Genomic DNA, 26,568 nt, shown 5'->3' on the forward strand with positions numbered 1-26,568 from the left:
TAAGAATTAAAATCGTCTTGCTCAGTGAGATCAATCAATCCTGTGTGTTTTGTCTGAAATGTTTTAGAAAGCATTTCATGCAAAGCATTCCAAACCACACTGAAGAAAAACTAGTAATGTTATAAACTGCAAGATTCAAACCATAGAGATTGAAGGTTAGAACCAGATGCGCTGGAACAATATATATATCTTGTAAGATCTCTACAGAAAGATATTCCTGCTTTAACTCCGGAAAATGGTCTCATTTCTGTAACCGTATCTCTTTACAATAAGGTACAGTACTCAAGCAATCACTCCAACTATCATAGCCTAGTACAGACAGATCACATGTGAAATCTTGGGATCAAATATGTAAAAATAAATAAATTATGTCCATCACATCCATTTTCTGTACTGCTTATCCTACACAGGGTCATGGGGAACCTGGAGACTGTCCCCGGGGATACTGGAGGGAGAGGGAACACATCACAGAGAACACTCACACACCTATTCACACAGTCTACAGACAGTTTAGATGTACCAATCAGCTCACAACACATGCCCTTGGATAGGGAGAGGTAAGCGGAGAACCTAGAAGAAACCGCAGTGAGATGTAAACGGGACTCGAACCCCCAACCCTGGACGTATCGGAAAAATAATACACAATACATGGAAATGAATGAAAATAAACACACAAGATGTTAGAAGAGAAGCATATGGGATGTGATAGCACTAGTGGTTAAGGTGTTGGATTATTGCTTGTCAGAAGGTTGTGAGTTTAAATCCCTGGTCCACCAAGCTGAGCAAGGCCCTTAACCCTTAATTGCTCAGTTAAAAATGTAAGTTTCTCTGGAGAAGGACACTCAACCAAGTGTACTGTGACTTTTCATGAATGGAAGATTTTATTCTTTGTATTATTCCTACAGCACTCTTGTTGTTGGTATTGTATCGATGTACTCTAGCAGCGGTATTATACTGTAACGCTGCAGCATTAAAGAACTCCTAATTTTGGATGACATCTAGTGGATAATCGTTGAAAATACTAGCGTCTGGATAGCAGATGTTAAACTCTCGCGGCTCCACTGATTGACCTCCATTCCAAGCAGATCTGTTGTTGTCTCTGTAAATATTTTAAACTATGTTTCAGGTAACATCCTGTTAATAACGGCTAATTCGCCAACTCTAACACAGAGTAATGTCTTTAATCGTCACAATGATTACAGAATCACGTTAAAGATGTGTGACAAGTTTCGAAAACACGAATAGGATTAATGTTTGATGTGGTTGTAGGGTAAATGTCTCTAAATGTGAAGGCACAGGTGTAGGGGAGCTGTGTGGGTTTGCAACATGAGAGATTGTGGGAGGATGCAGAGGAGAGGGGAAAAAAAAGAGGGAGGGCTTGCTCATGTAAACCCAGGACCGGAGACAGAATAAGGCATGTGATGAACACCTTTGCTCAGGTAAGAGCGTTTTGATCTGCTTAATTAACAACAAGATCGTGTGTGTGTGTGTGTGTACATAAAAAAGAAACTCAGAAGAACATAACGTTAATCTTATAAAGATGTGTGTCGGGTTCTTGTGTAAGAAAAGTCTGTTTTCTTATGAACTTTCTTAAGATGTCATGGTTTACATGACATGCGTGTGCATGAAATGCTTTTGTTCCAATTGGCAGATAGATGTAAATGCACACATCCTTTAGAATCAGCCCTTTGTGAATATAAACTAATTTAGCAAAATAGTTGTCATCATGTCTCTATTCTATAACACATAATTTAAATGGTTGCCTAGGATCCCTATAACAGCATGCACCCCACTGGTGCACTAATGTTTATATTTTTTTGTCTTGATCCTCACACTAATGCTATGCAGACTCTTTGGTACATTAGCAACCCGAGCCCTCATTCATCTTTAATGTGAAGTAATCTGATAGGCCACTGGTGGCCACACTGAAGGAGCGGATTTGTTGCACAAACACACAGTGGCACCTGAATACTTAAACATATATATAATTGACCCATTTACAGTGTAAATTATTCATTTTCACGTTCACGTAGCTTGCAAATGCATTCTTCGTACATTTGTATAAAAACCGTAAAGTGTAGCTGTCACTTTTTCCTTATTGCCGGTTGTTGGAGTCACTCTTTATGGCTCTTATCTCTCAAATTCATGTCTCAGATTTCATAGAAAGGAGGAAACGGTGTTAAAACTCTTAAACACTCCGTCCAGTGACGCCATCAGAGGTATTTAGGTTAGAATGAATGAGCTGATGTTTATATCCAGAGGGAATTTGTTTGTCAGAGCTCCCTGGTAAACTGATACCATTAACCTTTCATCACAGAGAAGCCCTGTTTTTTGCAGGGCATGCAGGGCATGAGAGAGTCCTGTACAACACATTCCTAGGCTGTTGTGAAAAAAGAAAGGAGAATTTTATACCACATAAAAGCTGATCACTTATCAATCGACGGAAATGAGACTGATGATCAAGTTTATGGAGTTAAATACATTTGAGTGATAGTGTCCCAGATAGCAGTGCCCCCAAGTGGTTAGGAGAGAAGAGTGTGCAACTTGCTAAACAGAGGACTAGTGTTCTCAAATAAAAGCTACTTTGGAGCATTACTGTCCCAGTGAAGTTGGTTGGATTTTTTGGGTATTGCAGTAATTCCAGCTGTAGTTGAATAAAATTATAATTTTATAATTTTCTATCTATTTTAATGCATTCATTCTAATAGGCTTTTGTTTCCATAGTAACCGTTCATATGCAATAGACACGATACATAATCTGAGTCTAAAAATAAACAGATTAAAAATGTTGTTATAAAAAGAAAAATATATGTCATTGTTATGGTGAAGTCTTCGCTTAGGAGACATCTATTTAATAGTTATGGAGTGTCCAGTGTCAGTGCCATGGGAAAGTCTTTTTTATGGTTATCTTCTCTAGTTTCTCTGGAACTTTCCAAGATGTGTTTTTGTCTTTTTAACTGAATAAGTCAGAAAAAAATTGAAAAGCTAGTAAGGTACCATCGGTTTATAGCAGTTATAACATGTGGTTTATTCATTATATAACACTTATTTATCATACATTTGCATGTATGTGCATTGTTAAACAGTGTCATCTAGCTAAAGGCTGTTCTGTTCTTTTCATCAGTGTTGGACCTCTTAACAAAAGTCAACAAACTCTCATAATGATGTTACTTGGATCACATTTCAATAGTAAACCTTCTCCAGGGACAATATCTCAGCAAGGATACAGCTGCTCTGAACCCCTAAACTCCATGCCTACATGGATAACCCAGGCCTTATGTGACCTAGCACAAGGTGAGAAAGAACTCCAGCGACTTACAGAGAAACAAATATCTGAAGTGGATGAAGTGAACCAGAGCCTCGATTCTGCAATTTTTGATGCTCAGAAAGAAGAACGCCATCTGTTGGAGAAGGTGGAGAAAGCCCATCGGGAAGCCCAACAGAGACTGCAACAGCTCAAAAGAGAAAATGCAGCAGCAGCTCGAGTAGGCCAGTCCTTGGTTGATCGTCAGCTGAGAAAGATGGGCCAGCTTAAGGAACAAATTCTTATGTGGTGTAGATGCCCCACTGGTCCCAACAAAAGTCAGTTGCTGAAAGAAGTTAAAGAATTAATGCAACCCTGGGAGATCTCTCTTTCCCTGAAAAGAGTCACTTTCCAGCGCAGTCCTGAGTCAAATGTTATTCGGTTTGGGGATATTAATGTCCATGAGCACAGCTTGACTTTTCCAGTTGGAGTCTGCGGACCACAGGGGCAAAAATGTGCTCTCCACACGGGCCAGATAGCACTTGACAATCATGTGGCTGTATCAGAACAGCTTTGTGCTCCTTGTAATAGCAGTGGAAAGAAAGAATCATCAAAGACAAACAGTGGAAGTAGCCGCGTTGTCAGAAAGCTTCGGTTATCAACAGCTAAAGATGATGTGCTAGGTCAGAAGGTAAAGATGCCCAGCCCTAAAACATGTAAGGTTTGGCCATGTAAGCAGGATAACTCAGAATCCTCTCAGGATGAGGATGCAGAATTGTTTAGTTCTGACTCACGTGGTGAAGACCTGTTTCTTGCATTTAATACGGTGACAAGCCAAGGAGAACTGGGAGCAGAAAGCCCTGTATCTGACCAAGGTGAAATCAGAAGTCATTCTTTTTCCAAAGGCCACTGGAAACAAAGAGTCCTTGTTCCAGTTTCAAGCCAAGAACCATCCTGTCCACCAGAAGAAAGTAGACCTGAGGACTGTGGACAAAACTATGAATTCCAAAGAGGAATGTCACCTCCTATGACATCTTTTCCAGGGCATAAATCGAGTTATAGCTGTGTGGACCTCTCTTGCAAAGACCAACCACAGTATGGTCAAAGCTTTGGTGGACCAAGACGATCTCCTTCCCCAGCAGACAGCATGGACTCCAGTTACACATACACTATCAGGTCTGCCAGTAGTCACAGTGGCTCCCTAAAAGGGGAAAATCAACATTCTATCTCCACCTCTGACCTATCTGCCAGGGGTCGCCATTTAATGAATGGAAAAGACAAGATTCAGAAGAAGTTCAATCAGAACAATTTATCTAGGCCCCAGGGTCAAGGCCTTAAAAGGTCCGAAACACTGGATTTAAAAGACCAGCATTTGAAAGATAGTTGTGAGGGATCCAAACGAGTATCTCGGTCTTTGTCTATGTCTGAAATAGAAGGTAGAGGAAGAGGAACAAAATCTGATCATAATGGAGACAGAAGCAGAAAAGATCGACGAGGCCTGGCAAAGGTTGTAGAAGAGGGACGAACACTTAGAGTGGGACTTCTGGTAAAGAAATTTGGTAAGCAAGGCTCAGGACGCACTGACTTTACTTTGCCTAGTGGAATTCATGCCACAGCTCAAGGTCAGCTGTTTGTAGTGGACTGTGGAAATGTCCGTGTGCAAGTAACAGACCTACAGAAGAACATCGTTCAGCAGGTGACTCTACCAGCTGCTGACTCTACCTCTCGACACTGTCGAAATTTTTTTGATGTTGCTGCTAACTCCAAGGGCATGATAGCACTGACATGTGCCGCAGAACGTGCTGTGCTGGTCTTTAACCGCCATGGTCGCCTCTTGCAGACCTTTGGGGGCTCTGGTACTCAGCAAGACTTCGAGGCTCCAAGAGGCGTCACCGTGACAAAGCAAGATGAGTTTCTAGTTGCTGATATTCGGCGTGGCACTTTGACAACTCTCAAACTTGACCCTAAAACAGGAGCCAAGATAGAGCGCACTGTAGTCACAGGATTTCACAGGCCCTATCTGGTGGCAGCATGTCTCACTACAGGCCTTATGGCTGTGTCTGAGAGGGGCAACGAAACTGGACGGGCAGCTTGTGTAAGGGTGCTGGAACCTGGTTGGAACACCATTCGCACCTTGGGTGTATGCTCTGGCATGGGACCTGTCCTTACCAGCCCTTGGGGTATATGCATTGATGCAGATGGAAATGTTCTTGTTGCAGACTGGGGCAAGCAGCACTGTGTGTTGCTGTACCCTGCTGTTGGTGTAGGTCGGGATATTGTTAGTCAAGGCCTTAGCAGCCCTAGAGGACTTGCTTTGCTGCCTGAAGGTCACCTTGTGGTCTCAGATAGCATGAACCATTGCATTAAGATTTTCCGCTACAAGTAATGCTTGTAGAGTGATTGAATTGCAGTTTTCTGTCTTGAGTTTGAGAAATGCAAAAACTTCCTATATTAAATTAGCCATTAAACTAAAGTATTGAAAATTCTAAATATATTTAAAGCTATATTTAAAGAAGTAAAAATTATTGGGATACACCGTTTGTGTAAATGTTTTAATGACTGTTTATTGTGATTATTATTTCTTTCACATTCTTTAATGTTCTGATTCTATTAATAATTTTTATATTCTCTAACTACTGAAAATAGTCAAAATGTTTTCTTTTTATACCATAATCTGATTTATTCAGCTATAAGTTTTGTTTTGTCAGAAACCAGCATGAAGTACTAGCATAAATATCTATTACATGCAAAGTTATTAGACATATTAGAGACTTTGTAGGTGTAAACAAGATATTACAGAACAAGATGTTATCAAATGCAGCTCGATCATGTAATCGTATTATCTTTTTGTTGTGGTTTTGCTGATTTATGCATCTAACAGGAATTGTGTTTGATTTAAACCCTATTGTATCTCTTAGCATTGAATAAAAAGTTTGGTGTTCTGAATATCTGGCTCCATTTTTTCTACAACGTGTGACTTTCTCTGACCAATTCTAGATCTCTGATTATACTAGTCATTGTAATCAAGGCCAAAAAAATTATCATATGGTATATAGATTTTCTTACTTTAAATGGTGAGTTGACTTCTTTTCAAGTTCTTCAAAATTAGATAAGCACCAACACTTTGGATTTAAGGTGTTTAAAATGTGCTTAATTTATACAGAGCACAATAAAGTATGTTTAAGATCATTTCTTACAATGATATGAATGCAGACTGCATGTTTGTCAGAGGATGTTTATATTACTCCTGATTGGTGGCTATAGTACCATTGGGTTAGAACTAGCTAGTTGTAGTGATCAAACTAGTGAAAATCATGAGGAAGCTTCATTATTATACAGTTAATCTCAACACTTTGACATTTTCTTTGAATGATTTTAATCAGTATTTATTTTATTCAAGTATTTACCCTGCCTTATTAACAATAAAAGAGTCTGAAGTGTCCACTCCTGGTTTCTGCCACCTGAGGTAGATGCTCTTCTTTATTATTCTTTGTCCTGGAGTGAGGGAGGGTGGAATATTCACCAGAACCCCCTGAAGAGGACATCTTTCTTCTCATAAAGGAGTATCAAAGTGGCCACCTGGGTCCCTCTGGAACACCACACTTGTTTTTCAGGTAGAATGCTGACTGAACCAACAGATGGTCTTGTGGCTACCATCGAACCCTGCCACAGGGTTATCCAGGGTTGTTTTTTCCTGGATCAGTTAACAACTGATTTCTTGCCCAGCTACCAATCCAGGCAACCTCACCACCAACTTTCATATCCATGTCCACTTCCAAGTATGACACTTCAAATATCTAGGCTAAAGGGTAAGTCTTCAGTATTTGGATTGTAAATCAATTTACATTGGTAAAGTATTGTAAGGGTCTCTAGAATAAATAATTATATGATAACTGACATTCATTTATTTACTGACATCAAGAACACACTGATGTGGGTAATTATGACTGTAAGGTATTCTGGCAATAATAAATCTAAGTTTTAGAGCATCTGAAGATGTTAGTTGTATAAATGATGGGTCTATTGGCCACATTTGTTTTTACCTAAGACATAGAGTATAAGGGTTATAACATAAAGCAGGGTTTCTTTCTGCTTCAGTTATTGCAAATGCTTTTAATGATAGGATTTAATGATTGGCCAGGCCACATGTATAGCTCTATCTATCTATCTATCTATCTATCTATCTATCTATCTATCTATCTATCTATCTATCTATCTATCTATCTATCTATCTATCTATCTATCTGTCTATTATTATTATTATTATTATTATTATTATTATTAATATATATGTGTGTGTATGAAAGGTGGAAAGGGATGAAATGGAGAAAAGGTTCCTGGCTGATAAAGACAGGTTGGTGCTAGAGTTTGAGGAAGTGAAGGGTTCAGGCTTAAAAGGAGAGGATGGAGCAGAAGGAACTTGAGACAGCTGATAAGAAGATGAAGCGCTTTTCCATACTGTTCTTCCAGAAGCTCAGGAGGAAAAAGAACACCAAAGAGTCAGCAGAGAGAGCTAGAGCAACTCTGGACTTGGCCCTTAGTGACCTTCCTCCTCTCTTTCCAAATGGACAATAAACTTCTCACTTGAAAACCACTCTGTCTCTGGGTTTGATTTAGAATTACAGATGAAATGATTGCACTGATTGACTTTGGTCATGAAATCTCTACAACTAAGGTGGGTTTTGTTCTCTACAGGAGCAGTTTGTTAGTGCATCTGGAGGCTAGAATGAAGGAGCTGACCGTAGTGTTTTGCAGCTCCAGGTCTTTGGCCAAGTTAAATGATATGATAATACAAGTCAAGGCACACAAATTGAACAAAAAGACATATTTGAAGAAAACAAGAAAAGTAATCGCTCACAGAAAAAAATACGAGAAGTGTAGACATTAAAAGAAAAAAGAAAGCAGACAACAAACGGTGCAAACACAAAATAAACAGCATTGGAAAGATAAATAATGGAAAAGCAAATGTAAAATAAACACAATAAATAAATAAATAAATAATAGCAAAAAATAAACTAAAGAAAATTTAAAAAAAAGCAAAGAAAACTGAAGAAAAGAAAAAGTAACTAGAGGGAAAATTGGTGGGAGGGTAAATCTTGAAAAAAAAATATTTTTTTCATCTTCCTGCTTCCTGTTCAATCTCACAGCGGTGTTTAACACGCCCTCGTTGACTCCGCCTCTGCACTTTCCCCCAATGGAGTGGCCTTCATGGTGTTAAATGCTGCCTGGTCACACTCTCAGCTGGAGTAAGAGTTGGTGTGACTGGACCTCAGGAACTGTTTTTACTTTATTACGCTCTTCAACAAACCTGCAGGAGGTTACTCCAGCTGTGAGGCACTTCTGGAAAAAAGGATTTAAATCTGTTATTTTTCTTCCAAGTAGGGTGCTGCTGCAGTGCAGTCAAAAACTGAAGTGTTGATACCAGCCAACTTGACTAAAAAGACTAAGATATATTGTTACCTGTGGATTACGCAGGAGTTGCAGTCGATAATATACCATCTCAGGTAGTCTGACATAACTCTGCTCTTTTCTTCAAGACTAACCACATGTCTCAGACCACCGGCTGTCTGTAACATCATGCAGTGTCTCAGAGTCTATTCTCACAGAGCTTCCACAGAATCAGCGCTTTCCATCTACAACACATAAAAGAAAATGGCCGTACGCTCAGGGTACTAACTGTACTCAGCATCTTCTTGCCTAAATTTCCATCCAATTTAACATAGTTTAATCCCATATCCTGTTCAATTACAGAACAGTACACAGCTATTACTCTGTGTCTGTGATGTTATCACTCATATCGCTGCATGAAATGGCAAATCCTACTCTATACGTTTTCTCCCTCTCGCAAAGCTTTCCTGATTTCTTCGTCAGTTATTGAATTAACTGTTGATTTGAATGAATAGTCTGCAAGATAAAGTAAAGGATCTTCCAACAGGAAATGAGGGCCTGGTCCACCATGCAGAACTGACCCAGCTATCATCTTTAATGCCAAGGAGTATTCACCCTCCCTGACAGCTGGGAATGAAAAATTATTCCTATTTTAATACAAATGTGCTCCATAATCCATTCTTAAAACAATACTCAGTCAGTGGTTGCTAAATGTTTCTGGAACAGTGGTATATATTAAGAGGTATACCAGTACAATCACATATCAAACACCTTACCATTTGCATTGTAGACCAAGAAACGTTGTCCTGCTGGGCTATCAAAAATAAGTCGATCTTTTAGCTGGTTTATTAGTAAAGTAAGGAACTCTCGTTTTTCAATACAGCTATTTTTTAGCAGGGGACACCTTTCAGGGTTTATGGTCATTATGTGTTTCATTAACTCAATCTGACTGACTTTAGCTGTGCTCCTAGCTTAAATGCCTTCATTTACCACACACCAAATTTCAGCAGATCAGGTGCTGCTACCTGAGGGTTATTAAATAATGCGATTATTCTCCCTCTTCCAGGTTTTAAATCACCTCCATGTGGTGCCATTATTCCTATGTTTATCTAGGAAAATGAAAGACAAACAATCTGTTTACTCTAAATTATACCTTTGCTGCACATGAGGTGAATCTCCTAAAGAGATAAAACCCACTGAGTCGGGGCTCTCCAACCTTTTTTTTCCCTTTGAGAGTTACTTTGACAGAATAAAGGTGGTGAAAAGCTACTCCTGTTATATTATTGTTATTGTTATTGTTATTGTTATTATTATTATTATTATTATTATTATTATTATTATTATTATTATTATTATTAACATTTAATTACACAATCTGTAAGGCAGCTTTAATATAACCTTGAATATTGCTCAGGACAGAGTTTGTCCTCACCATGTTTGCTGATAGAAAGGTCAGAGTCCATTTCCATGCTCATACTCGCCTGATTTATATCTTTTATTTATATAATGGTCAAAAATACTGGTTTTAAATAAGAACAAAATTATAAGTGACAAATTGGAAACATTATAAAGCCTTATAGCATTATAAATTGAAGCATTATAAATGGAAACATGGGCATGAAGGGCTTAGTGTGTGTAAGTAAGGACAGGAAAATTGCCAAGCTCTGCTGGTCTTTCAGGAAAAAACTGAATGGTTAAACAATGGTTATACTAAATAAATTTGCGGACACAACTCATATTCGTTAATTAACTTCATCTTTATCCGAATGTGGTGTTAAAAGATTTGGCTTCGGGGGTTGTGGCTCAACAACCACTTATGATTTATTTTAAACGTATTAGACACATTTCATTCGGCTTCATTGCTGTATTTTAAGCAGCAATGCAAATGTCTGGGAATATTGCTTATTTTTAACATAACTAATTATACAATATATAACTGATGATCAATGATTCAAATCATTCAGGAACAGGTCATGTTTTTTGAAATAATTAATCATTGTTTGGCTAGTATCCTGTGACCTGCTTACCTAATCACAAACTTTGGTAACGTGGGACTTTTCACTCTTGTTCTTTCCAACATTGGTGGTAAATCATGCCATGTATCCTAGATTGTCCAGAAACTGATAAACCCACGCAGTCCTCCGCTCCAACCCTCTCTGTGTGGGGAACAAGTATAAAAGTCTGACACTGCTTCAGTCAAAGTGCATTCTACGTCTTAGCACTGACCTGGAGTGAGCAGACGTCCAATCATGAAGCGGCTCTTGGTGTTTACGCATGTGTGCTTCGTTGTGGCTCGGTGCTATGCTATAGCGTGAGTATGGTACTTTACTTGCTATCCTTTCCTATTATTTTCCCTGAAGAGCTAGTTGGTGAGCAATACCTAAATGTAAATTTCAACATATTTCTCTTTTTCTCTTTCCATTACAGCCCCCATGATGTTGTAGGTAGGTATATAAGTTTATCAATAAATCTTTACAGCCAGAGATTATTACACCTCGTTCTATGAAAGGATTAATCTATATTTGTTATGAACAATTTAATAGATGTTTATTTCTCACATAAATGCTGTTTTTAGATCATCATGAAGTAAATCCTCAAGCCGAAGAAGATTCCCATTACGGTACCAAATATGACCGCTGCGAGGGCATCGAATTTGATGCCATAGCCCCTGATGAGAAAGGAATTGCACTCTTTTTTAAAGGTTAATTCACTTCCTTTTGATTGTACAGTTCTTCACAATATACATTGCCACAAAGGAGTCTTGATGATTATGAGCAGTTGGTAAAAGATACAAATCGACAGATATTTAATCTACAAGTGAGATTATACACTGAAGCAAGGCTGGGTATTAACAGAATTTGGAAAGATCTTTAGGAGGTCCATGTGAGAACCATGAACAGCAGAAGAAATTGAATCATAAGTACAGAAAGCTAAACATCCAGCTAGTCTGTAGGGTACGAGGCACCATGGCAGTTGAAGTGTCTCAGAATGTGCTTCAATAATGTTATACTCACATTCACAGATATATACCGATCAGGCATAACATTCTGAATAAGACTGATGATCTCCTCATCATGGCACCTGTTAGTGGGTGGGATATATTAGGCAGCAAGTGAACATTTTGTCCTCAAAGTTGATGTGTTAGTAGCAGGAAAAATGGGCAATTGTGATGGCTAGACGACTGGATCAGATCATCTCCAAAACTGCAGCTCTTGTGGGGTGTTCCCGGTCTGCACTGGTCAGTATCTATAAAAAGTGGTCCAAGGAAGGAACAGTGGTGAACCGGCGACAGGGTCATGGGTGGTCAAGGCTCATTGATGCACGTAGGGAGTGAAGGCTGGCCCGTGTGATCCGATCCAACAGATGAGCTGCTGTTGCTGAAGAAGTTAATGCTGGTTCTGATAGAAGGGTGCCAGAATATACAGTTTATGACGGGTCAGGGCTGTTCTGGCAGCGAAAGGGGGACCAACACAATATTAGGCAGGTGGTCATAATGTTATGCCTGATCAGTGTATGTTCTCTATTAGTTTCTGTCCTGATGACCCACTGCCACATAAAGTAGAGAACTACTGGCACATATGATCTAACTGAGCCTTCATGAGCCCGAACAAGTGTGCAGGGCCACTAGAACTGAAGTTGAGGAATCATGGGGTAGATCATAGTGCTTTAATTCACACAGATTTAATTCAGACTCCTAGATTATTGTTCACTGCCAGAGAAAATCTGGAGAAAATAAAGAGGATTTTCTTTATTAATATTATTATTATTATTTTTATGATTATTATTATCTAATACTGATAACCAAAAACTATCCAAGACCTTGGAACATATAATCATAAAATATCTGCTTTGCCCTGCTTAAAAATCAAAACGTTAAACACACAAAATTGTCGGATTAAACCTTTTAATTCAAGTTCATTGATAGAAATGTTTTCAAAACGAATGAAAATGAATTCACTTAAACCTTGTTGACTTTGATTTCAAACTCCACAGGTGACCATTTATGGAAGGGGTTCTCAGGACCTGCTGAGCTTGCAAATCTTACATTCCAGGAATTAGATGAATATCATCACCTGGGTCATGCGGACGCAGCCTTCCGCATGCACAGTGAAGACGAGGAAGACAGGAAACACCATGACCATGTCTTCTTCTTTCTGGTATGATACCATGCCTCCTAGTGTCTGCTATGTTTGATATCTTCAGTCACGTACCTTGAAGTAATGAACATATTCTGTCCTTAAAATAATAAGCCTGCTTTTTAAGTATGTATGAGGAAATTGATAAAGTAATATTGTTATATCACAGGATGACCAAGTCTTCAGTTACTACAACCACACTCTGGAGAAAGGCTTCCCTCTGGAGATCCAGCAGGTGTTTCCAGATGTTCCCAGTCACCTGGATGCAGCAGTGGAGTGTCCAAAAGGAGAGTGCACCACAGACTCGGTCCTGTTCTTCAAGGGTGAATACATTTACATCTATATTATATATTTTACAGAGATGTGGTAGCTTAGTGGTTAAGGTGTTGGACTACTGCACAGAAGGTTCTGAGTTCGAATCCCAGATACCCCAAGCTGCTACTGCTGGACTCTTGTGCAAAGCCCTCAGCTGTATAAAAATGATTGATTTAAAGATTTTTAATGTGATCTGAGACCTTTAGACTCTACTGTATATAACTAGATAAATCCAAGAAGACAGAATGGCTCTGTAATTATACATAAAGTGACATATTTTTATATATTTAATCATCAGGACATGACGTGTACAGCTTTGATATCAAGACCAAGACTGTGAAGAAGAAGACATGGGATCACTTGCCTGTCTGCACATCTGCATTCCGCTGGGTCGAGCACTACTACTGTTTCCATGGTCACAACTTCACTAGATTTCATCCCGTGTCTGGAGAAGTTGAAGGGAATTATCCCAAGGAAGCTAGGCGCTACTTCATGAGATGCCCAAACATTGGTGCGTGGTTGATCTCTTTAAAAGTGTTCCTGTTTTATTTTTCATTTCTGATCTTCCAAAGTGGTGGTGTGTTAAATCAGTACTATAATCTGATTAGACATGCAGTAGCATTAATATTAGATAACGCTGTTTACGTAGATAGCATGCTAGATAGCTGTCTAGCAGCTAGCTAACTAAAAGTTGCCTGCTGTTCCTAGCTAGCTAGGTTACTTGCGGTAGAACATTTTTAAGCACTTAGAACTTTAATAAATGAAGGCTTTGTTGTATTATTATTTTTGACTTTGCACTGTAGATCACGGGGCTGGACACAGAAGACCTCGCTGTAAACTTGATGCCATCACTACAGACAGCACTGGCAAATCCTATGCATTTATAGGTGAGTATCATTTCCTATAAGAGTGCTGGAGAGAATTCATATGAAATATCAACTGATACATGCAATTTACTGCAATTTCAGAGACAATGTACATTAGACTGGACACACCTCGTGATGGCGTTCATCCCTTCCCCATTGCAAGATCATGGAAGGAAGTTTCCGGACATGTAGACGCAGTGTTCTCGTATGGTGACAAGATTTACATCATCCAGGTAAAAGAAAAAACCCCACTGCTTTCCATTTTCACTAAAAGTCCATTGTACCAAGAAATTCCTTTTATAACTTTCAATAGTTTTAACAGTGCTGTCTTCTCATTTGGGGTCATCCAGAGAAATGTACAATTGAGTGGTTGAGGATCTTACTGAAGGACTCAAGTCAGTACCAATGACTCGAATTCACAACCTTCCTGTCAGTCATCCATAGCCTTTACCACTGAGTCACCACAAATACTTTTTAACCTTTATATCAGTTATTATGTAGAAGGCAGGGTGGTTTAGCGGTGAGCACACAGGGCTGAGGGTTCGATTTCCACCTCTGTCCTGTGTGTTTGTAGAATCCATGTTCTCCTCTGACTTAAGGGAGTTTTTTCCTCACCTGTTAGTGGGTGGGATATATTAGGCAGCAAGTGAACATTTTGTCCTCAAAGTTGATGTGTTAGAAGCAGGAAAAATGAACAAGTGTAAGGATTTGAGCGACTGGATCAGAGCATCTCCAATACTGCAGCTCTTATGGGGTGTTCCCAGACCGCAGTGGTCAGTATCTATCAAAAGTGGTCTAAGGAAGGAACAGTGGTAAACCGGTGACAGGGTCATGGGTGGCCAAGGCTCATTTATGCATATGGGGAGCGAAGGCTGGCTACGAGCTACTCTTGCTCAAATTGCTAAAGAAGTTAATGCTGGTTCTGATAGAAAGGGGTCAGAATACACACTGCATCACAGTTTGTTGCGTATGGTGACCCCTGCGCACCATTGAAAGCACCAACAATGGGCACCTGAGCATCAGAACTGAACCACGGAGCAATGGAAGAAGGTGGCCTGGTCTGACAAATCACGTTTGCTGCACAAACAAGTTCGATCCATGGAGCCCCACCTCGCAACTTACGGGACTAAAAGTAGCTTACATCTTGGTGCCAGATACCACAGCACACCTTCAGGGATCTAGTGGAGTCCATGCCTCAACAGGTCAGGACTGTTTTGGTAGCAAAAGGGGGACCAACACAATATTAAGAAGGTGGTCATAATGTTATGGCTGATCAGTATGTGTTGGAGTGTAATATGTTAATGAGTATAACAGCATAATCAGTGACCTATTGTTTTACACCTAGTATTATATATTAGTGAGCGCTAATATTGGTTATGGGTAACCATTTATTTGTATAGTTACTGTAATTAGCAACCTAATGTCAAGTATTGTCATATATTTTGACAGGGTAATCAAATCTATATCTATAAATCAGCAGCACATTACACACTCATAGAGGGCTATCCTAAACCTCTAAAGGAGGAGTTGAGCATCGAGGAACCGGTGGATGCTACATTTGTATGTGACGAACATATTGTACATGTTATACAAGATATAAGTCTCTTTAACACAAAACATTCCAGTATTGATACATGAATCTCTTCTGAATACATTCGATCCATGGAGGCCCCACCCTGCAACTTACAGGACTTAAAGGGGCCAACATCTAGGTGCCAGATACCACAGCACACCTTCAGGGATCTAGTGGAGTCCACGCCTGAACAGGTCAGGGCTGTTTTGGTAGGAAAAATGGGGAACACCACAATATTAGGCAGGTGGTCATAATGTTATGGCTGATCAGTATGTATATAGTATAGTGTATTAATACAGTATATAACTGTGGCAGCCAGCACTACTGTCAGAGTCAGTGTTATCGAATATAGCAAAAAAAAATCAAGACCTTCCGACCAATCAGAAGAGATTCGAGAGTTGTGGTAGAAAGATTATTAAGATACAAAAGAACTGATGCCATCAGTGCAGTCTAAATTGAACATACTAGAATGCACCATATGTGTTATTGTGTTATTTATTTGTATAGTTACTGTAATTAGCGACCTAATGTCAAGTATTGTCATATATTTTGACAGGATGATCAAATCTATATCTATAAATCAGCAGCACATTACACACTCATAGAGGGCTATCCTAAATCTCTAAAGGAGGAGTTGGGCATCGAGGGACCGGTGGATGCTGCATTTGTATGTGACGAACATATTGTACATGTTATACAAGGTATGAGTCTCTTTAACACAAAACATTCCAGTGTTGATACATGAATCTCTTCTGAACACAGCATGTTGAGAGCAAGCGATGCTTTTCAACAGTCTTCACTGATAACAAATTAATACTAATAGATCCCCATCTAGCTTCAATTCAGACTGCGTGAATGTGACTGAATTTTTCACACAGGTCAGAAAATGCTCGATATTGACCTGGAAGCGACTCCCAGAGTTGTGAAGGCCGAGGCTCAGCTGCCCTTCCCTAAGATCGATGCTGCTACATGCCACACTGATGATGTGAAAGTGTTTGTTGGTGGAGATTACTACCTGTACCAGAGCCCTAAACTGCTGGCTAAGAGCAAGATTTTGCCAGAATCCCACAAGATGTCATCCGAAATGTTTGGTTGTGAACACTAAAAACCTTCACAATGAAATCTTAATGCTGTTCTGTCAAATTTCCTTTGAATAAACATTTCAGGTCACTACTGTTATATATATATTTTTTTTTTACTGTGCCACACAATCCCTAGTTAGACTCTCATATAGATAGGTCTATTGGCTTCAGTAGATATGGTATATATAACAATATATACAGTTTTATGTTAATAAAGTTCCCCATATTCATTAATGGATAAACCATTCATCCTTATTAAACTACCTGGGTGTAAATTATGCCTCTGAGCTCATCAGATTTTTCTTGAATAAAAATGTCCAAGGCATGTCTTTCACTAGCCACTAGATCGCCGCCTTTAAACAGAGACACTTGCCTTTAAGCCAGAAAAAAACATGGGATAGTTGTCCCCTCTGTTGTCAGTTGTTATCTGCATTAAATAACATAAAATAAGAGCAAAACATAAAATAAGAGCAATTTATTATTTGATAATATATGAACAGAGCTGTTAGGGTTTCATTGAAACAAAACACCACATCCCTCTGTGGTTAATATTAAATTTAAGGCATTCTCAGCTATGACTAATGTCTTTTAAAGCCTAAGAGCAATGTCTTAATCTTTGAGAAGTGGTAGCTCTGTTGGACTATTAGTCTGAAGGTGGTGAGTTCAAATCCCAGAATCACCAAGCTGCCACTGCTGTGCCCTTGAGAAAGACCCTTTATGAACAAAATACACTGACCAGGCATAACATTATGACCGCCTGCCTAATATTGTGTTGGTCCCCCTTTTGTTGCTAAAACATCTCTGACCCGTCATGCACTGTGTATTCTGACACCTTTCTGTCAGCATTAACTTCTTCAGCAATTTGAGCAACAGTAGCTCGTCTGTTGGATCGGATCACACGGGCCAGCCTTTACTCCCCACGTGCATCAATGAGCCTTGGCCGCCCATGACCCTGTCGCCGGTTCACCACTGTTCCTTCCTTGGACCACTTTTGATAGACACTGACCACTGCAGACCGGGAACACCCCACAAGAGCTGCAGTTTTGGAGATGCTCTGATCCACAAGTCTAGCCATCACAATTTGTCCCTTGTCAAACTCACTCAAATCCTTACACTTGTCCATTTTTCCTGCTTCTAACACATCAACTTTGAGGACAAAATGTTCACTTGCTGTCTAATATATCCCACCCACTAACAGGTGCCATGATGAGGAGATCATCAGTCTTATTCACTTCACATGTCAGTGGTGTATATTGAAGTTGTTTTAAATAAAAGTGTCTGCCTGGATTAAAGCACCACACACTAACTCCTCATCAACCTGCTGTTAGGTTTGGAGGATGTCTTGCCATAACAGAGGCTTCCACACTGTAAATATCATTCACAATATCATCCATGGAACAAAGATTACCATCTAAGTGAAGCCAGCTATCTATAAAGTCAGCGTTGTTTCAGAGAGATCTTTGATATTGGTGGATATTCCAACCCAGTACCTTTCTTCATACCAAAAAATTAAGATTAAGAGAATAAAGAACTGTATATACAGGTCACTAAACCTACATCAGGAAAGGTATCATTATCTTCTGGGGAAAAAAAAGACCAAGAGGACTTCTAAAGAAAGTCGTAACTGAAGACAGATTACACTTCTGACTTTAAAGATCACTTATCTCTTTCTTATTACAATGATCATAAAGCAAGGACAGATTACCAACCAGGCCTGTACCCTGGAGCTCTGGCCACTAGGGGGCGTTCAGCAAGCATAGATTTGAAGTGAATGATTAAATCATCAAATCTGTTGCACATTAAAGATTTTAGGAAAGTGTTTTCCCCTCCATGCCGTTTTATAAACTGCAATTTGGGGAGCAATAATTCTGTTGTAAAAAAAAATAATAATAATAAAAGACTATTGAAATTATAGATCATAAATAACAACTCACACAATTACGTAAGTTTTCCAAGTTACATATACATGGAGATTCCCCTATTGTTACTTAAAACACTGTGTCTAATGTCACTGTGTCTTAAAACACATCCCAATATACTATATTGCCAAAAGTTTTGGGACACCCCTCCAAATCATTAAATTCAGGTGTTGTTTTTCAGAGGTTGGGCTTGGCCCCTTAGTTCCAGTGAAAGGAACTCTTAATGCTGGAATGAATTCAACTCTTAATTGAAATGAATTAGAGCGGAGACTTCTCGTCCATCATCAGTGCCTGACCTCACAGATGCGCTTCTAGAGGAATGGTCAAGAATTCCCATAAACACACTCCTAAACCTTGTGGAAAGTCTTCCCAGAAGAATTGAAACTGTTATAGCTGCAAAGGGCGAGACAACTCCATATTACATTCATGTACATGTAAAGACAGACATCCCAGTTTTGGCATGGCTCACAGTCTCCACTTTAATTCATCCCAAAGATGTTCTATCAGGTTGAGGTCAGGACTCTGTGAAGTTCCTCCACACCAAACTCTCTCATCCATGTCTTTATGGACCTTGTTTAGTGCACTGGTGTACAGTCATGTTGGAACAGGAAGGGGCCATCACCAAACTGTTCCCACAAAGTTGGGAGCATGAAATTGTCCAAAATGTCTTGGTATGCTGAAGCATTAAAAGTTCCTTTCACTGGAACTAAGGGGCCGAGCCCAACCCCTGAAAAACAACGCCTGAATTCAATGATTTGGAGAAGGGTGTCCCAAAACTTTTATGGTGTATATTGGACAAAAAGAGTCCATGAGAAAAAGTCGATGGCCTCAGGATTGTCCAAACTACCTCCACAGGTTTTGTAGCCCGCCGCCATTTTTTAGAAGGACCGCCAATGAAAGTTTAAAACTGAAGTTCCTGGTTTGTCCACGTGGCGTCGCTATTGTATTGAAATACACAACACTAACCCGCATTTAAAATATTAATCATTAATCAGCTCCAAACACACACAAAAAGAATGCAAATCTAGGAGATTTGAGGCACAATGACACAGTAAATAATTTATTGGGCTTAGTCTAATGTGTGTCTGTTTAATTTAATTTGATGTATTGTCTAATATCTTTATTCAAACAGCACTGTTCCAGCATATAGATAAAGGCAGACTATTTACTTTTTCCACACTGTAGCTCCTGACTCCTCGGTTGTTTTTCCTGGGCTCCATTAACAGGAAATTGTAATGTTGTATCTAAAAAAAAAAGTAAACATATATTTACTTGCTTCCGTTCAAACATATATTGAAACATTTTCATTTGGTTGACTTTTACCTAAAAATTTCATGGTGGCTTTCTTAATAAAGTTTCCTAAATAAAGTATTTGGCTAATCTAAGTGTTTAGCACCACACACACACACACACAGAGAGAGAGAGAGAGAGAGAGAGAGAGATTCTTATCAAATTCAATAATAAAGGCTTCTTCGGGCTTCTTCATCTGATCAGATGTGGTATTAAAAGGGCTGAGAGGGCAGGTGTAGTCAATAAATTGCCAGTCGAAGGCATATTCTTGAAAGATCTCAAATGTAGCCTGGTCCCACTGACCAGGTCACACAATTCAAAACATAGGCCAAGCTGGTAGAACATTTCTGGACGTTCGAGATACACCATACTTCCAAAAAATTTTGTGGTCAACCTTTTGTGCTTGTTTAACATTCTCATTCTTAGGTTCAGTTCCTCTTTGCTGTAATAATAACCCTCACTTCTCCGAGAAAGCTATTTCACTAGACGTTGGAGTGTCGATGTGAGGATTTGCTCATTTAACATTAGTTGGGTCAGACACTGATGTTGGCTGAGGAGGTCTGGGGTGTAATCAGTTCATCCGAAAGGTGCTGAGGTCGGGGTTTTGTTTAGGACACTTTCCACTCTAAACCAGACACACCATGTTTTCATAGCTTTATGCACGGGTGCATTGTCATGCTGAAACAGGTTTCGGCCTTTTAGTTCCAGTGAAGGGAACGTGGAAGGCTCCGGGATACAGAGATATCCAAACATTGTGACAGCAATACACCATGTAGGGTATATTTCAGCTTTTTTATTACATTGCCAGGCTTTATTAGAATGGCTTGGCTTGGCTTATGATTTGCTAGCTGGTGCTAAACGAGGTCAAGCAAGGGATATATGACCAAGTCTTTTCAAGCAAGGGATATTTATTCATTTTAAACTCTTCTCAAGTCAAAAAATAAAAAAGTGCAAAGATATATGTGTGTTTTTTGCTGCGACACAGTTTGAAGTAGTAACATGAGGAGGCGCCCCTTCCTCTTTCCCGCCTCTCTCATGGATGGGACTGAACCACGCCTCATGTTCGCTCACGCCGGCCATATTGACGGAGCCTCTGCTGCTCTCTGTCTCTCTCTCTCCCTCCCTCTCTCTCACCTTGCGCTGGATATTTACTGGCTGAACCTTAGTCCTCTACTTCCCCTCTGTTCGAATTAGCGTGCCAACGGGATACAAGGGGCCCTTAAAAAAAGCATATCAGGATATTTTTCCGGTCCTGTGCCTCATTTTTAAAGGATTTCTGGAGTTTATTTCAGCTCTAGGAAGACGCGGGGCTTCAAGCCGAGGTGAGTTTGTGTGTGTTTTTTAAAATCGGCTCCTTTCGTGGCCGGTTCGGTAATTTCCGACGTCTGCGTGCTTAACAAACTGTTTAACCGTTACACGCTGTAACAGCGCGTTTCTGTTTGCTGTATAACACGTTTATTTCAACAACACAAAACAAACAAACACAGACAGACACGGTTTCGGTGTAACACCAGGGACAGTTATTTGTGTAATGTCATGTAGCGGTGTAACATCCGCCCTAAGATTAAACACTATGTCGAGTTTGCGTTCAGTTTGCGCATATTTGAAGAAAATGTGGAATAAATATGGAGATGTCTGCTCCACAGAATAAAAAAAAACAAAACACGTAGACTGAAATGTAGGACTCTTTAATGCGGATTATAAAGCGGCAAAGTTTTAGCCGTGTAAGCTTCTCTCCATATGGCAGAATGGCTGCTGCTGTCACAACTTTGTTCACCCAGGATACTAACTAAAAGCCTAGCCGCGTCGCTAAGATACACGGATTAAAAGGCTAAGTTAGCCTAAGGGCCTCCTTTAGCTATCATTGTAAACAAACCCTCCCTTTTTTCCCCCATATTTCGGTTCACAATGTAATTTCCGAAAGGCCTGCAGTTCGTTTAAGGTTTGCAAAGTGGCCTACTTTGTAACGGTGAAGATAGCGGGCGGTTTAATTTCACAACCATGTTTTGTGGGTAGAGCTGTGCGATACGGCCCGAAAAATCATCATCGCCGCGATACTTTTTCACGATACGCCAGCTTCGGTATTATCATGCTTAACGACTGTGTGCACCGTTCGTATCACTGCTGTATTTTATTATATAAGTTAATAAGGGCAGATGGAATTTTGTCGCATGAATACATTTTAATCTCCACTCAGCTTATTAAGAGCTGGTGAAGGAAAAGTTGGCCACTAACGTGCTCAAAAATGTGTATTTCGATAGGTATCATGATCTGCATGTATGGCGTGTTAAACGTAGACTGCAAGAAGCTTTACAAGGAAAGGTGGTGCGCAATACAAAGACAAGATCAAGATTGCACGCACTCATATCTTAGCCAGAGATACGTCGTTGAATTCGTTTAATTGTTGTCAGAAATTCACTATTTATTTGTTCGACATATGATACAGTTATGAACATAGAGGTTTTAACAGAGGTATCAGTGTAGTGTGGGTTCTGGTGTAATGGATTACGCAGCCTAAGGGTTGTTGGTGTGGTCCACATCCCCTGGTGTGGAGAAAAGAAGGCAGCTGTTGTTCGATTTAGGGTTAGGCCAGAAAAAGGGGTGCCAAGAGAGATCAGAACCATTGGAGTAAGGAGCTTGCTCGATTGGGTAATGAGAATAAGTGTGTAGATGGAAATGTGTTTAAATCTGGATTTTTAAGGCATGCAATGAACAGTGGAGAGAGAGAGAGAGAGTGATCATATGCTGTGACTAACGGTTATGATTGAACTGTCAGTATTGATTGATGGCTGTTATTGTGACGTGGCTAATGAATGTCTGTAAGGAGCTCTATGGGTCGAATTTAACGTAAGCACTAGTGTATATAAACAGAGTTGTGTATCCCTGGGATTTTTGTCGTATTTTTTTGGAAATGTACTTTGTGTGGAAATGAATAACTGCTAGAAATAACTCTACAGTATTATACTGTATATTATCCCATCTGAACTGACATGTTGGTCAGTATTTCAGAATATCCTGTAGGAGAAAAGGTTACGTTCTTTCTCTAGTATAAAGACTGCTGCATTGCCAAAAGTTTTGGGACACCTGCCTTTACATGCACATGAAAGTAATATGGAGTTATGCCGGCCCTTTGCAACTATAACAGCTTCAACTCTTCTGGGAAGGTGTTTATAGGAATTTTTGACCATTACTTTAGAAGCGTATTTCTGAGGTCAGGCACTGATGTTGGAAGAGAAGGTCTGGCTCACAGTCTCCGCTTTAATTCATCCCAAAGATGTTCTATCAGGTTGAGGTCAGGACTCTGTGCAGGGCAGTCAAGTTCCTCCACACCAAACCCGCTTATCTTATGGACCTGGTGTGCAGTCATGTTGGAACAGGAAGGGGTCATCCGTAAACTGTTCCCACAAAGTTGGGAGCATGAAATTGTCCAAAATGTCTTGGTATGCTGAAACATTAAGAGTTCCTTTCACTGGAACTAAGAGGCTGAGCCCAACCCCTGAATTCAGTGACTTGAAGAGGGGTGTCCCAAAACTTTTGGCAATATATCAAACATTTCACCATCCAGTCAGCTCTTCACTTTTTTTCCTGAGGAAATTAGTATAAAAGTGGTATAAAGCTGCAGGTTTTCAGAAAGATAAAGTGATTAATTACCGTATTGATGCCCACAGTGATGGTGTCTGTGGGTTACTGTAATCTCAGGTGAATCCCAGGCTGCATGGAGTAAATGAGCATGTAGCTTTGCTTTCGTCATTTCACGCATGGACAGATGACAGACCACATGATTACTCAGAATGAGCCACGCTTGGTTGGATGTGGATTTTTTTTTTTTTTGTCTGGCAATTACAGGGATGACTGTACACATAGCTTTCAGTGGAATGTGGGGTCGGGTTGAAACGTATTGTTCTCTTTTTCACATTTAACACTGCATAATGGCTCAATCTACAGACTTCCTGTGGTGTTTCAGTAATTTATGACATTATCTTCTCATTCTAAATAATATATTGATATTAAATTATACTCACTTGATTGCCAAACCTTTTTTTTTATTACAATATCGTCACAACAGTTTAATACACTATTTAATTAGTGATTTTTTAAAAAAAAACAATAGGGCCAAATGAACATCTGGCAACCCGGATTGGTAGAAGAAATATTTTGTCTATTTTTATTTTTATATTGAAGTGAGCACCTTAATTGGATTTGCTCTATAAATTTGTTGCTTGTTGCAAATCTGCTACATAGAAATAGATTCCTGATCAAATTTGAAATATTTATAGAAAGTTTCGAGCTAAAGTTTTTCGGCAGGAAGGTATCAGTGCTAGGTCAGAAATGAACTCAGAAACTACACCGGCCTATTAGTTCCTCAAGAGCTCTTGGTTGCTGTTGTAGAAAGGACATTATTTACTGTCCAGTGTCACCCAAATGAGGATAAGGTTCCCTTCTGAGCCTGGTTTCTTCCTCATATCATCTCAGGGAGGTTTTCCTTGCCACCGTCACCTCAGACTTGCTCATTAGGAATAAAATAGGGATAATATTGTATACAAATAAATTGAATTATTTAGGACAGATGACGTTGTGTCTTCCTTTATTTTTTTCTTCAAGAAAGAGAAAAGCGTGGTCCTTTGTGGGATGTTTGTAGCTGCTATAACACAAGTGATAGCAGGAACCTACAATATTAAAGTCAGACATAAACTGATAAAGTTTACTGATTATATAAACTGATTAAACAAGACTGATAGTGGTATAAAAGGAACCTAGCAAGCTATCAGGTTGGAAAAAAAAATCATGTGGTTACAGTACCTGTAGCTTTCACACCATCACATGCATTTTTTTTCTGCATTATGAGAAATCTTTGAGTTTTTGTGTATGAGAAACGTGTGGTTTTGCTGTCTTTCGGTCCAGTGTTTAAGTGAATAGGAACGACTGCCTGCAGTCTTATTAATATTCATGATGTGCAATCTGCCTCGTGTGGTTTTGAAGCGTGTGTTTTATACAGAGCACACGTATTTGTCATATTTAAATGAGTGTTTTTGTTATGTTAATGCCCGTAGTGTTGGGGAATTTTCAAGACGACCGGAACATTCCTTGTTTTTCCGTGATTATGACCTTGTTGCCGAAAAATGATTAAATCTGGTTACTGTTTCATTTCAGTGAGTCCTCCCCGTTTTTTCCCTTCTCCACACTAAATGCTTAGATTTCTCAGAACAATGAAAAAGATCAGGTTTGTCGTGCGTCTTGTGAAGCGAAACGATGTGAAGAATTTTCTCCAGGCCTCTGTTGAAATCCTTTATTTTCTAATCAAGTATACACGAACGTTATGATAGACTTCCCTTTCACATATACTGTAATTTTTGTGCTGCGTTAGCTCTTCTGTAGGATCAGACCAGACGTGCTAACCTAGTGTCCCTTTTGGTCCAGTGGCTGGATCCTGCACTCTCCACACTATGGCCTGGGAACCAGCCCAACTATGCAGGGGGGTTAACTCTCGGTGCCAGTCCCAAACCCGAATAAAATGGGAATGTTGTCAGGATGGGCATCCGACGTGAAAATCAAAATATGAGGCTTGGATAATCCCCTGTGGCGACCCCGAATAGAGAACAGTTTTTTTATTATTGTCAGATGAATGATGCATGAATTTTATGCTTAAGCCGGTGTCATAATCACTCCTATTGCTGTCTGACATCAAGGTGAAATACACAGTGTCATGTTTATCAGTTTAATTCTACAGACACAGCTGGGTGTTTGTTTAGTATCTTCCCTGACCTCGTCCTGACATTGATTCCTGGCTATTTAATTGAACCTAATTTCTTTTGATGCGTGTTGTTGAGTCTGCTGCTGTACACACTGCAGTTCCTGGTTAAGGAGAATATATACACTAGTCAGGCATAACATTATGACCACCTGCCTAACATTGTGTTGGTCCCCCATTGTACTTTGCCAAAACAGCCTCATGCACTGTGTATCCTGACCCCTTTCTATCAGAGCCAGCATTAACTTCTTCAGCAATTTGAGCAACAGTAGCTCTTCTGTTGGATCGGATCACACGGGCCAGCCTTCGCTCCCCACATGTATTAATGAGCCTTGACCGCCCATGACCCTGTCACCGGTTCACCACTGTTCCTTCCTTGGACCACTTTTGATAGATACTGACCACTGCAGACCGGGAACACCCCACAAGAGCTGCAGTTTTGGAGATTTGGCCCTTTATCAAACTCGCTCAAATCGTGTCCGCCCCCACCCCCCAAGTACCTTACAGGAAAAGTGTGAACGATGTGTATAGAGTAAGCAGTGTGAGTTCAGTATCTGTATCATTTTTGATAATCTACCAAGCAGGTCCATTTTCATCTTTCAGCAAATACTTCTCATGCTTTGTACAATCAGCTGGGAAAATCTCCAGTCATTTATTTTCTTCTTCTTGTTTACGCATCACTTTAGTTCACTCATACACACACACACACACACATATATATATATATATATTATTGTGTATGTGTGTGTGTGTGTGTGTGTGTGTGTGTATGTATATATACATATATACATATATATGTATATATATATATGTATATATATATGTATATATATATATATATATATATATATATATACACTATATTGCCAAAAGTATTCGCTCACCTGCCTTGACTCGCATATGAACTTAAGTGACATCCCATTCCTAATCCATAGGGTTCAATATGACGTCGGTCCACCCTTTGCAGCTATAACAGCTTCAACTCTTCTGGGAAGGCTGTCCATAA

At 39.6% G+C, this 26,568-nt stretch overlaps 3 protein-coding genes and 1 long non-coding RNA gene across 5 annotated transcripts in view; 3 read left to right on the forward strand and 1 right to left on the reverse strand.

The window, feature by feature from the left end:
* The first annotated feature begins 1,356 nt into the window (after nt 1-1,356).
* On the forward strand, nt 1,357-6,475 carry LOC131346395 (uncharacterized). Its single transcript, XM_058379808.1, has 2 exons — nt 1,357-1,439; nt 3,125-6,475. Exon 2 carries the CDS (start codon nt 3,162-3,164, stop codon nt 5,628-5,630), a length of 2,469 nt encoding a protein of 822 aa, XP_058235791.1. The 5' UTR covers nt 1,357-1,439; nt 3,125-3,161; the 3' UTR covers nt 5,631-6,475.
* Nucleotides 6,476-8,447: 1,972 nt separating this feature from the next.
* Nucleotides 8,448-10,796, reverse strand: LOC131346397 (uncharacterized). The gene is made up of 3 exons (XR_009203610.1): nt 10,660-10,796; nt 8,705-8,877; nt 8,448-8,584 (listed from the first exon to the last, which is right to left on the reverse strand). It is a non-coding gene; the product is annotated as an uncharacterized LOC131346397 (long non-coding RNA).
* A 5-nt stretch (nt 10,797-10,801) lies between these two features.
* Nucleotides 10,802-16,692, forward strand: hpxb (hemopexin b). 2 transcript variants are annotated; one of them, XM_058379809.1, is made up of 12 exons: nt 10,802-10,943; nt 11,060-11,076; nt 11,208-11,333; nt 12,626-12,789; nt 12,938-13,091; nt 13,382-13,594; nt 13,887-13,970; nt 14,052-14,182; nt 15,399-15,509; nt 15,618-15,716; nt 16,079-16,223; nt 16,401-16,692. In XM_058379809.1, the coding sequence occupies exons 1-12, from the start codon at nt 10,882-10,884 to the stop codon at nt 16,625-16,627; spliced, it is 1,533 nt and encodes a 510-aa protein (XP_058235792.1). In that variant the 5' UTR covers nt 10,802-10,881; the 3' UTR covers nt 16,628-16,692. The 2 variants fall into 2 exon arrangements, with proteins under 2 accessions (XP_058235792.1, XP_058235793.1); XM_058379810.1 differs by lacking the exons at nt 15,399-15,509; nt 15,618-15,716.
* Nucleotides 16,693-20,885: 4,193 nt separating this feature from the next.
* Nucleotides 20,886-26,568, forward strand: part of LOC131347104 (radixin) — a 40,535-nt gene continuing 34,852 nt past the window's right edge. The window contains exon 1 of the mRNA XM_058380979.1: nt 20,886-21,135. The gene's annotated coding sequence lies outside the window, so the exon portion shown is untranslated. The remainder of the gene's footprint in view (nt 21,136-26,568) is intronic.

This window comes from Hemibagrus wyckioides, linkage group LG26, assembly GCF_019097595.1.
Source record: "Hemibagrus wyckioides isolate EC202008001 linkage group LG26, SWU_Hwy_1.0, whole genome shotgun sequence".
Classification (NCBI taxonomy): domain Eukaryota; kingdom Metazoa; phylum Chordata; class Actinopteri; order Siluriformes; family Bagridae; genus Hemibagrus; species Hemibagrus wyckioides.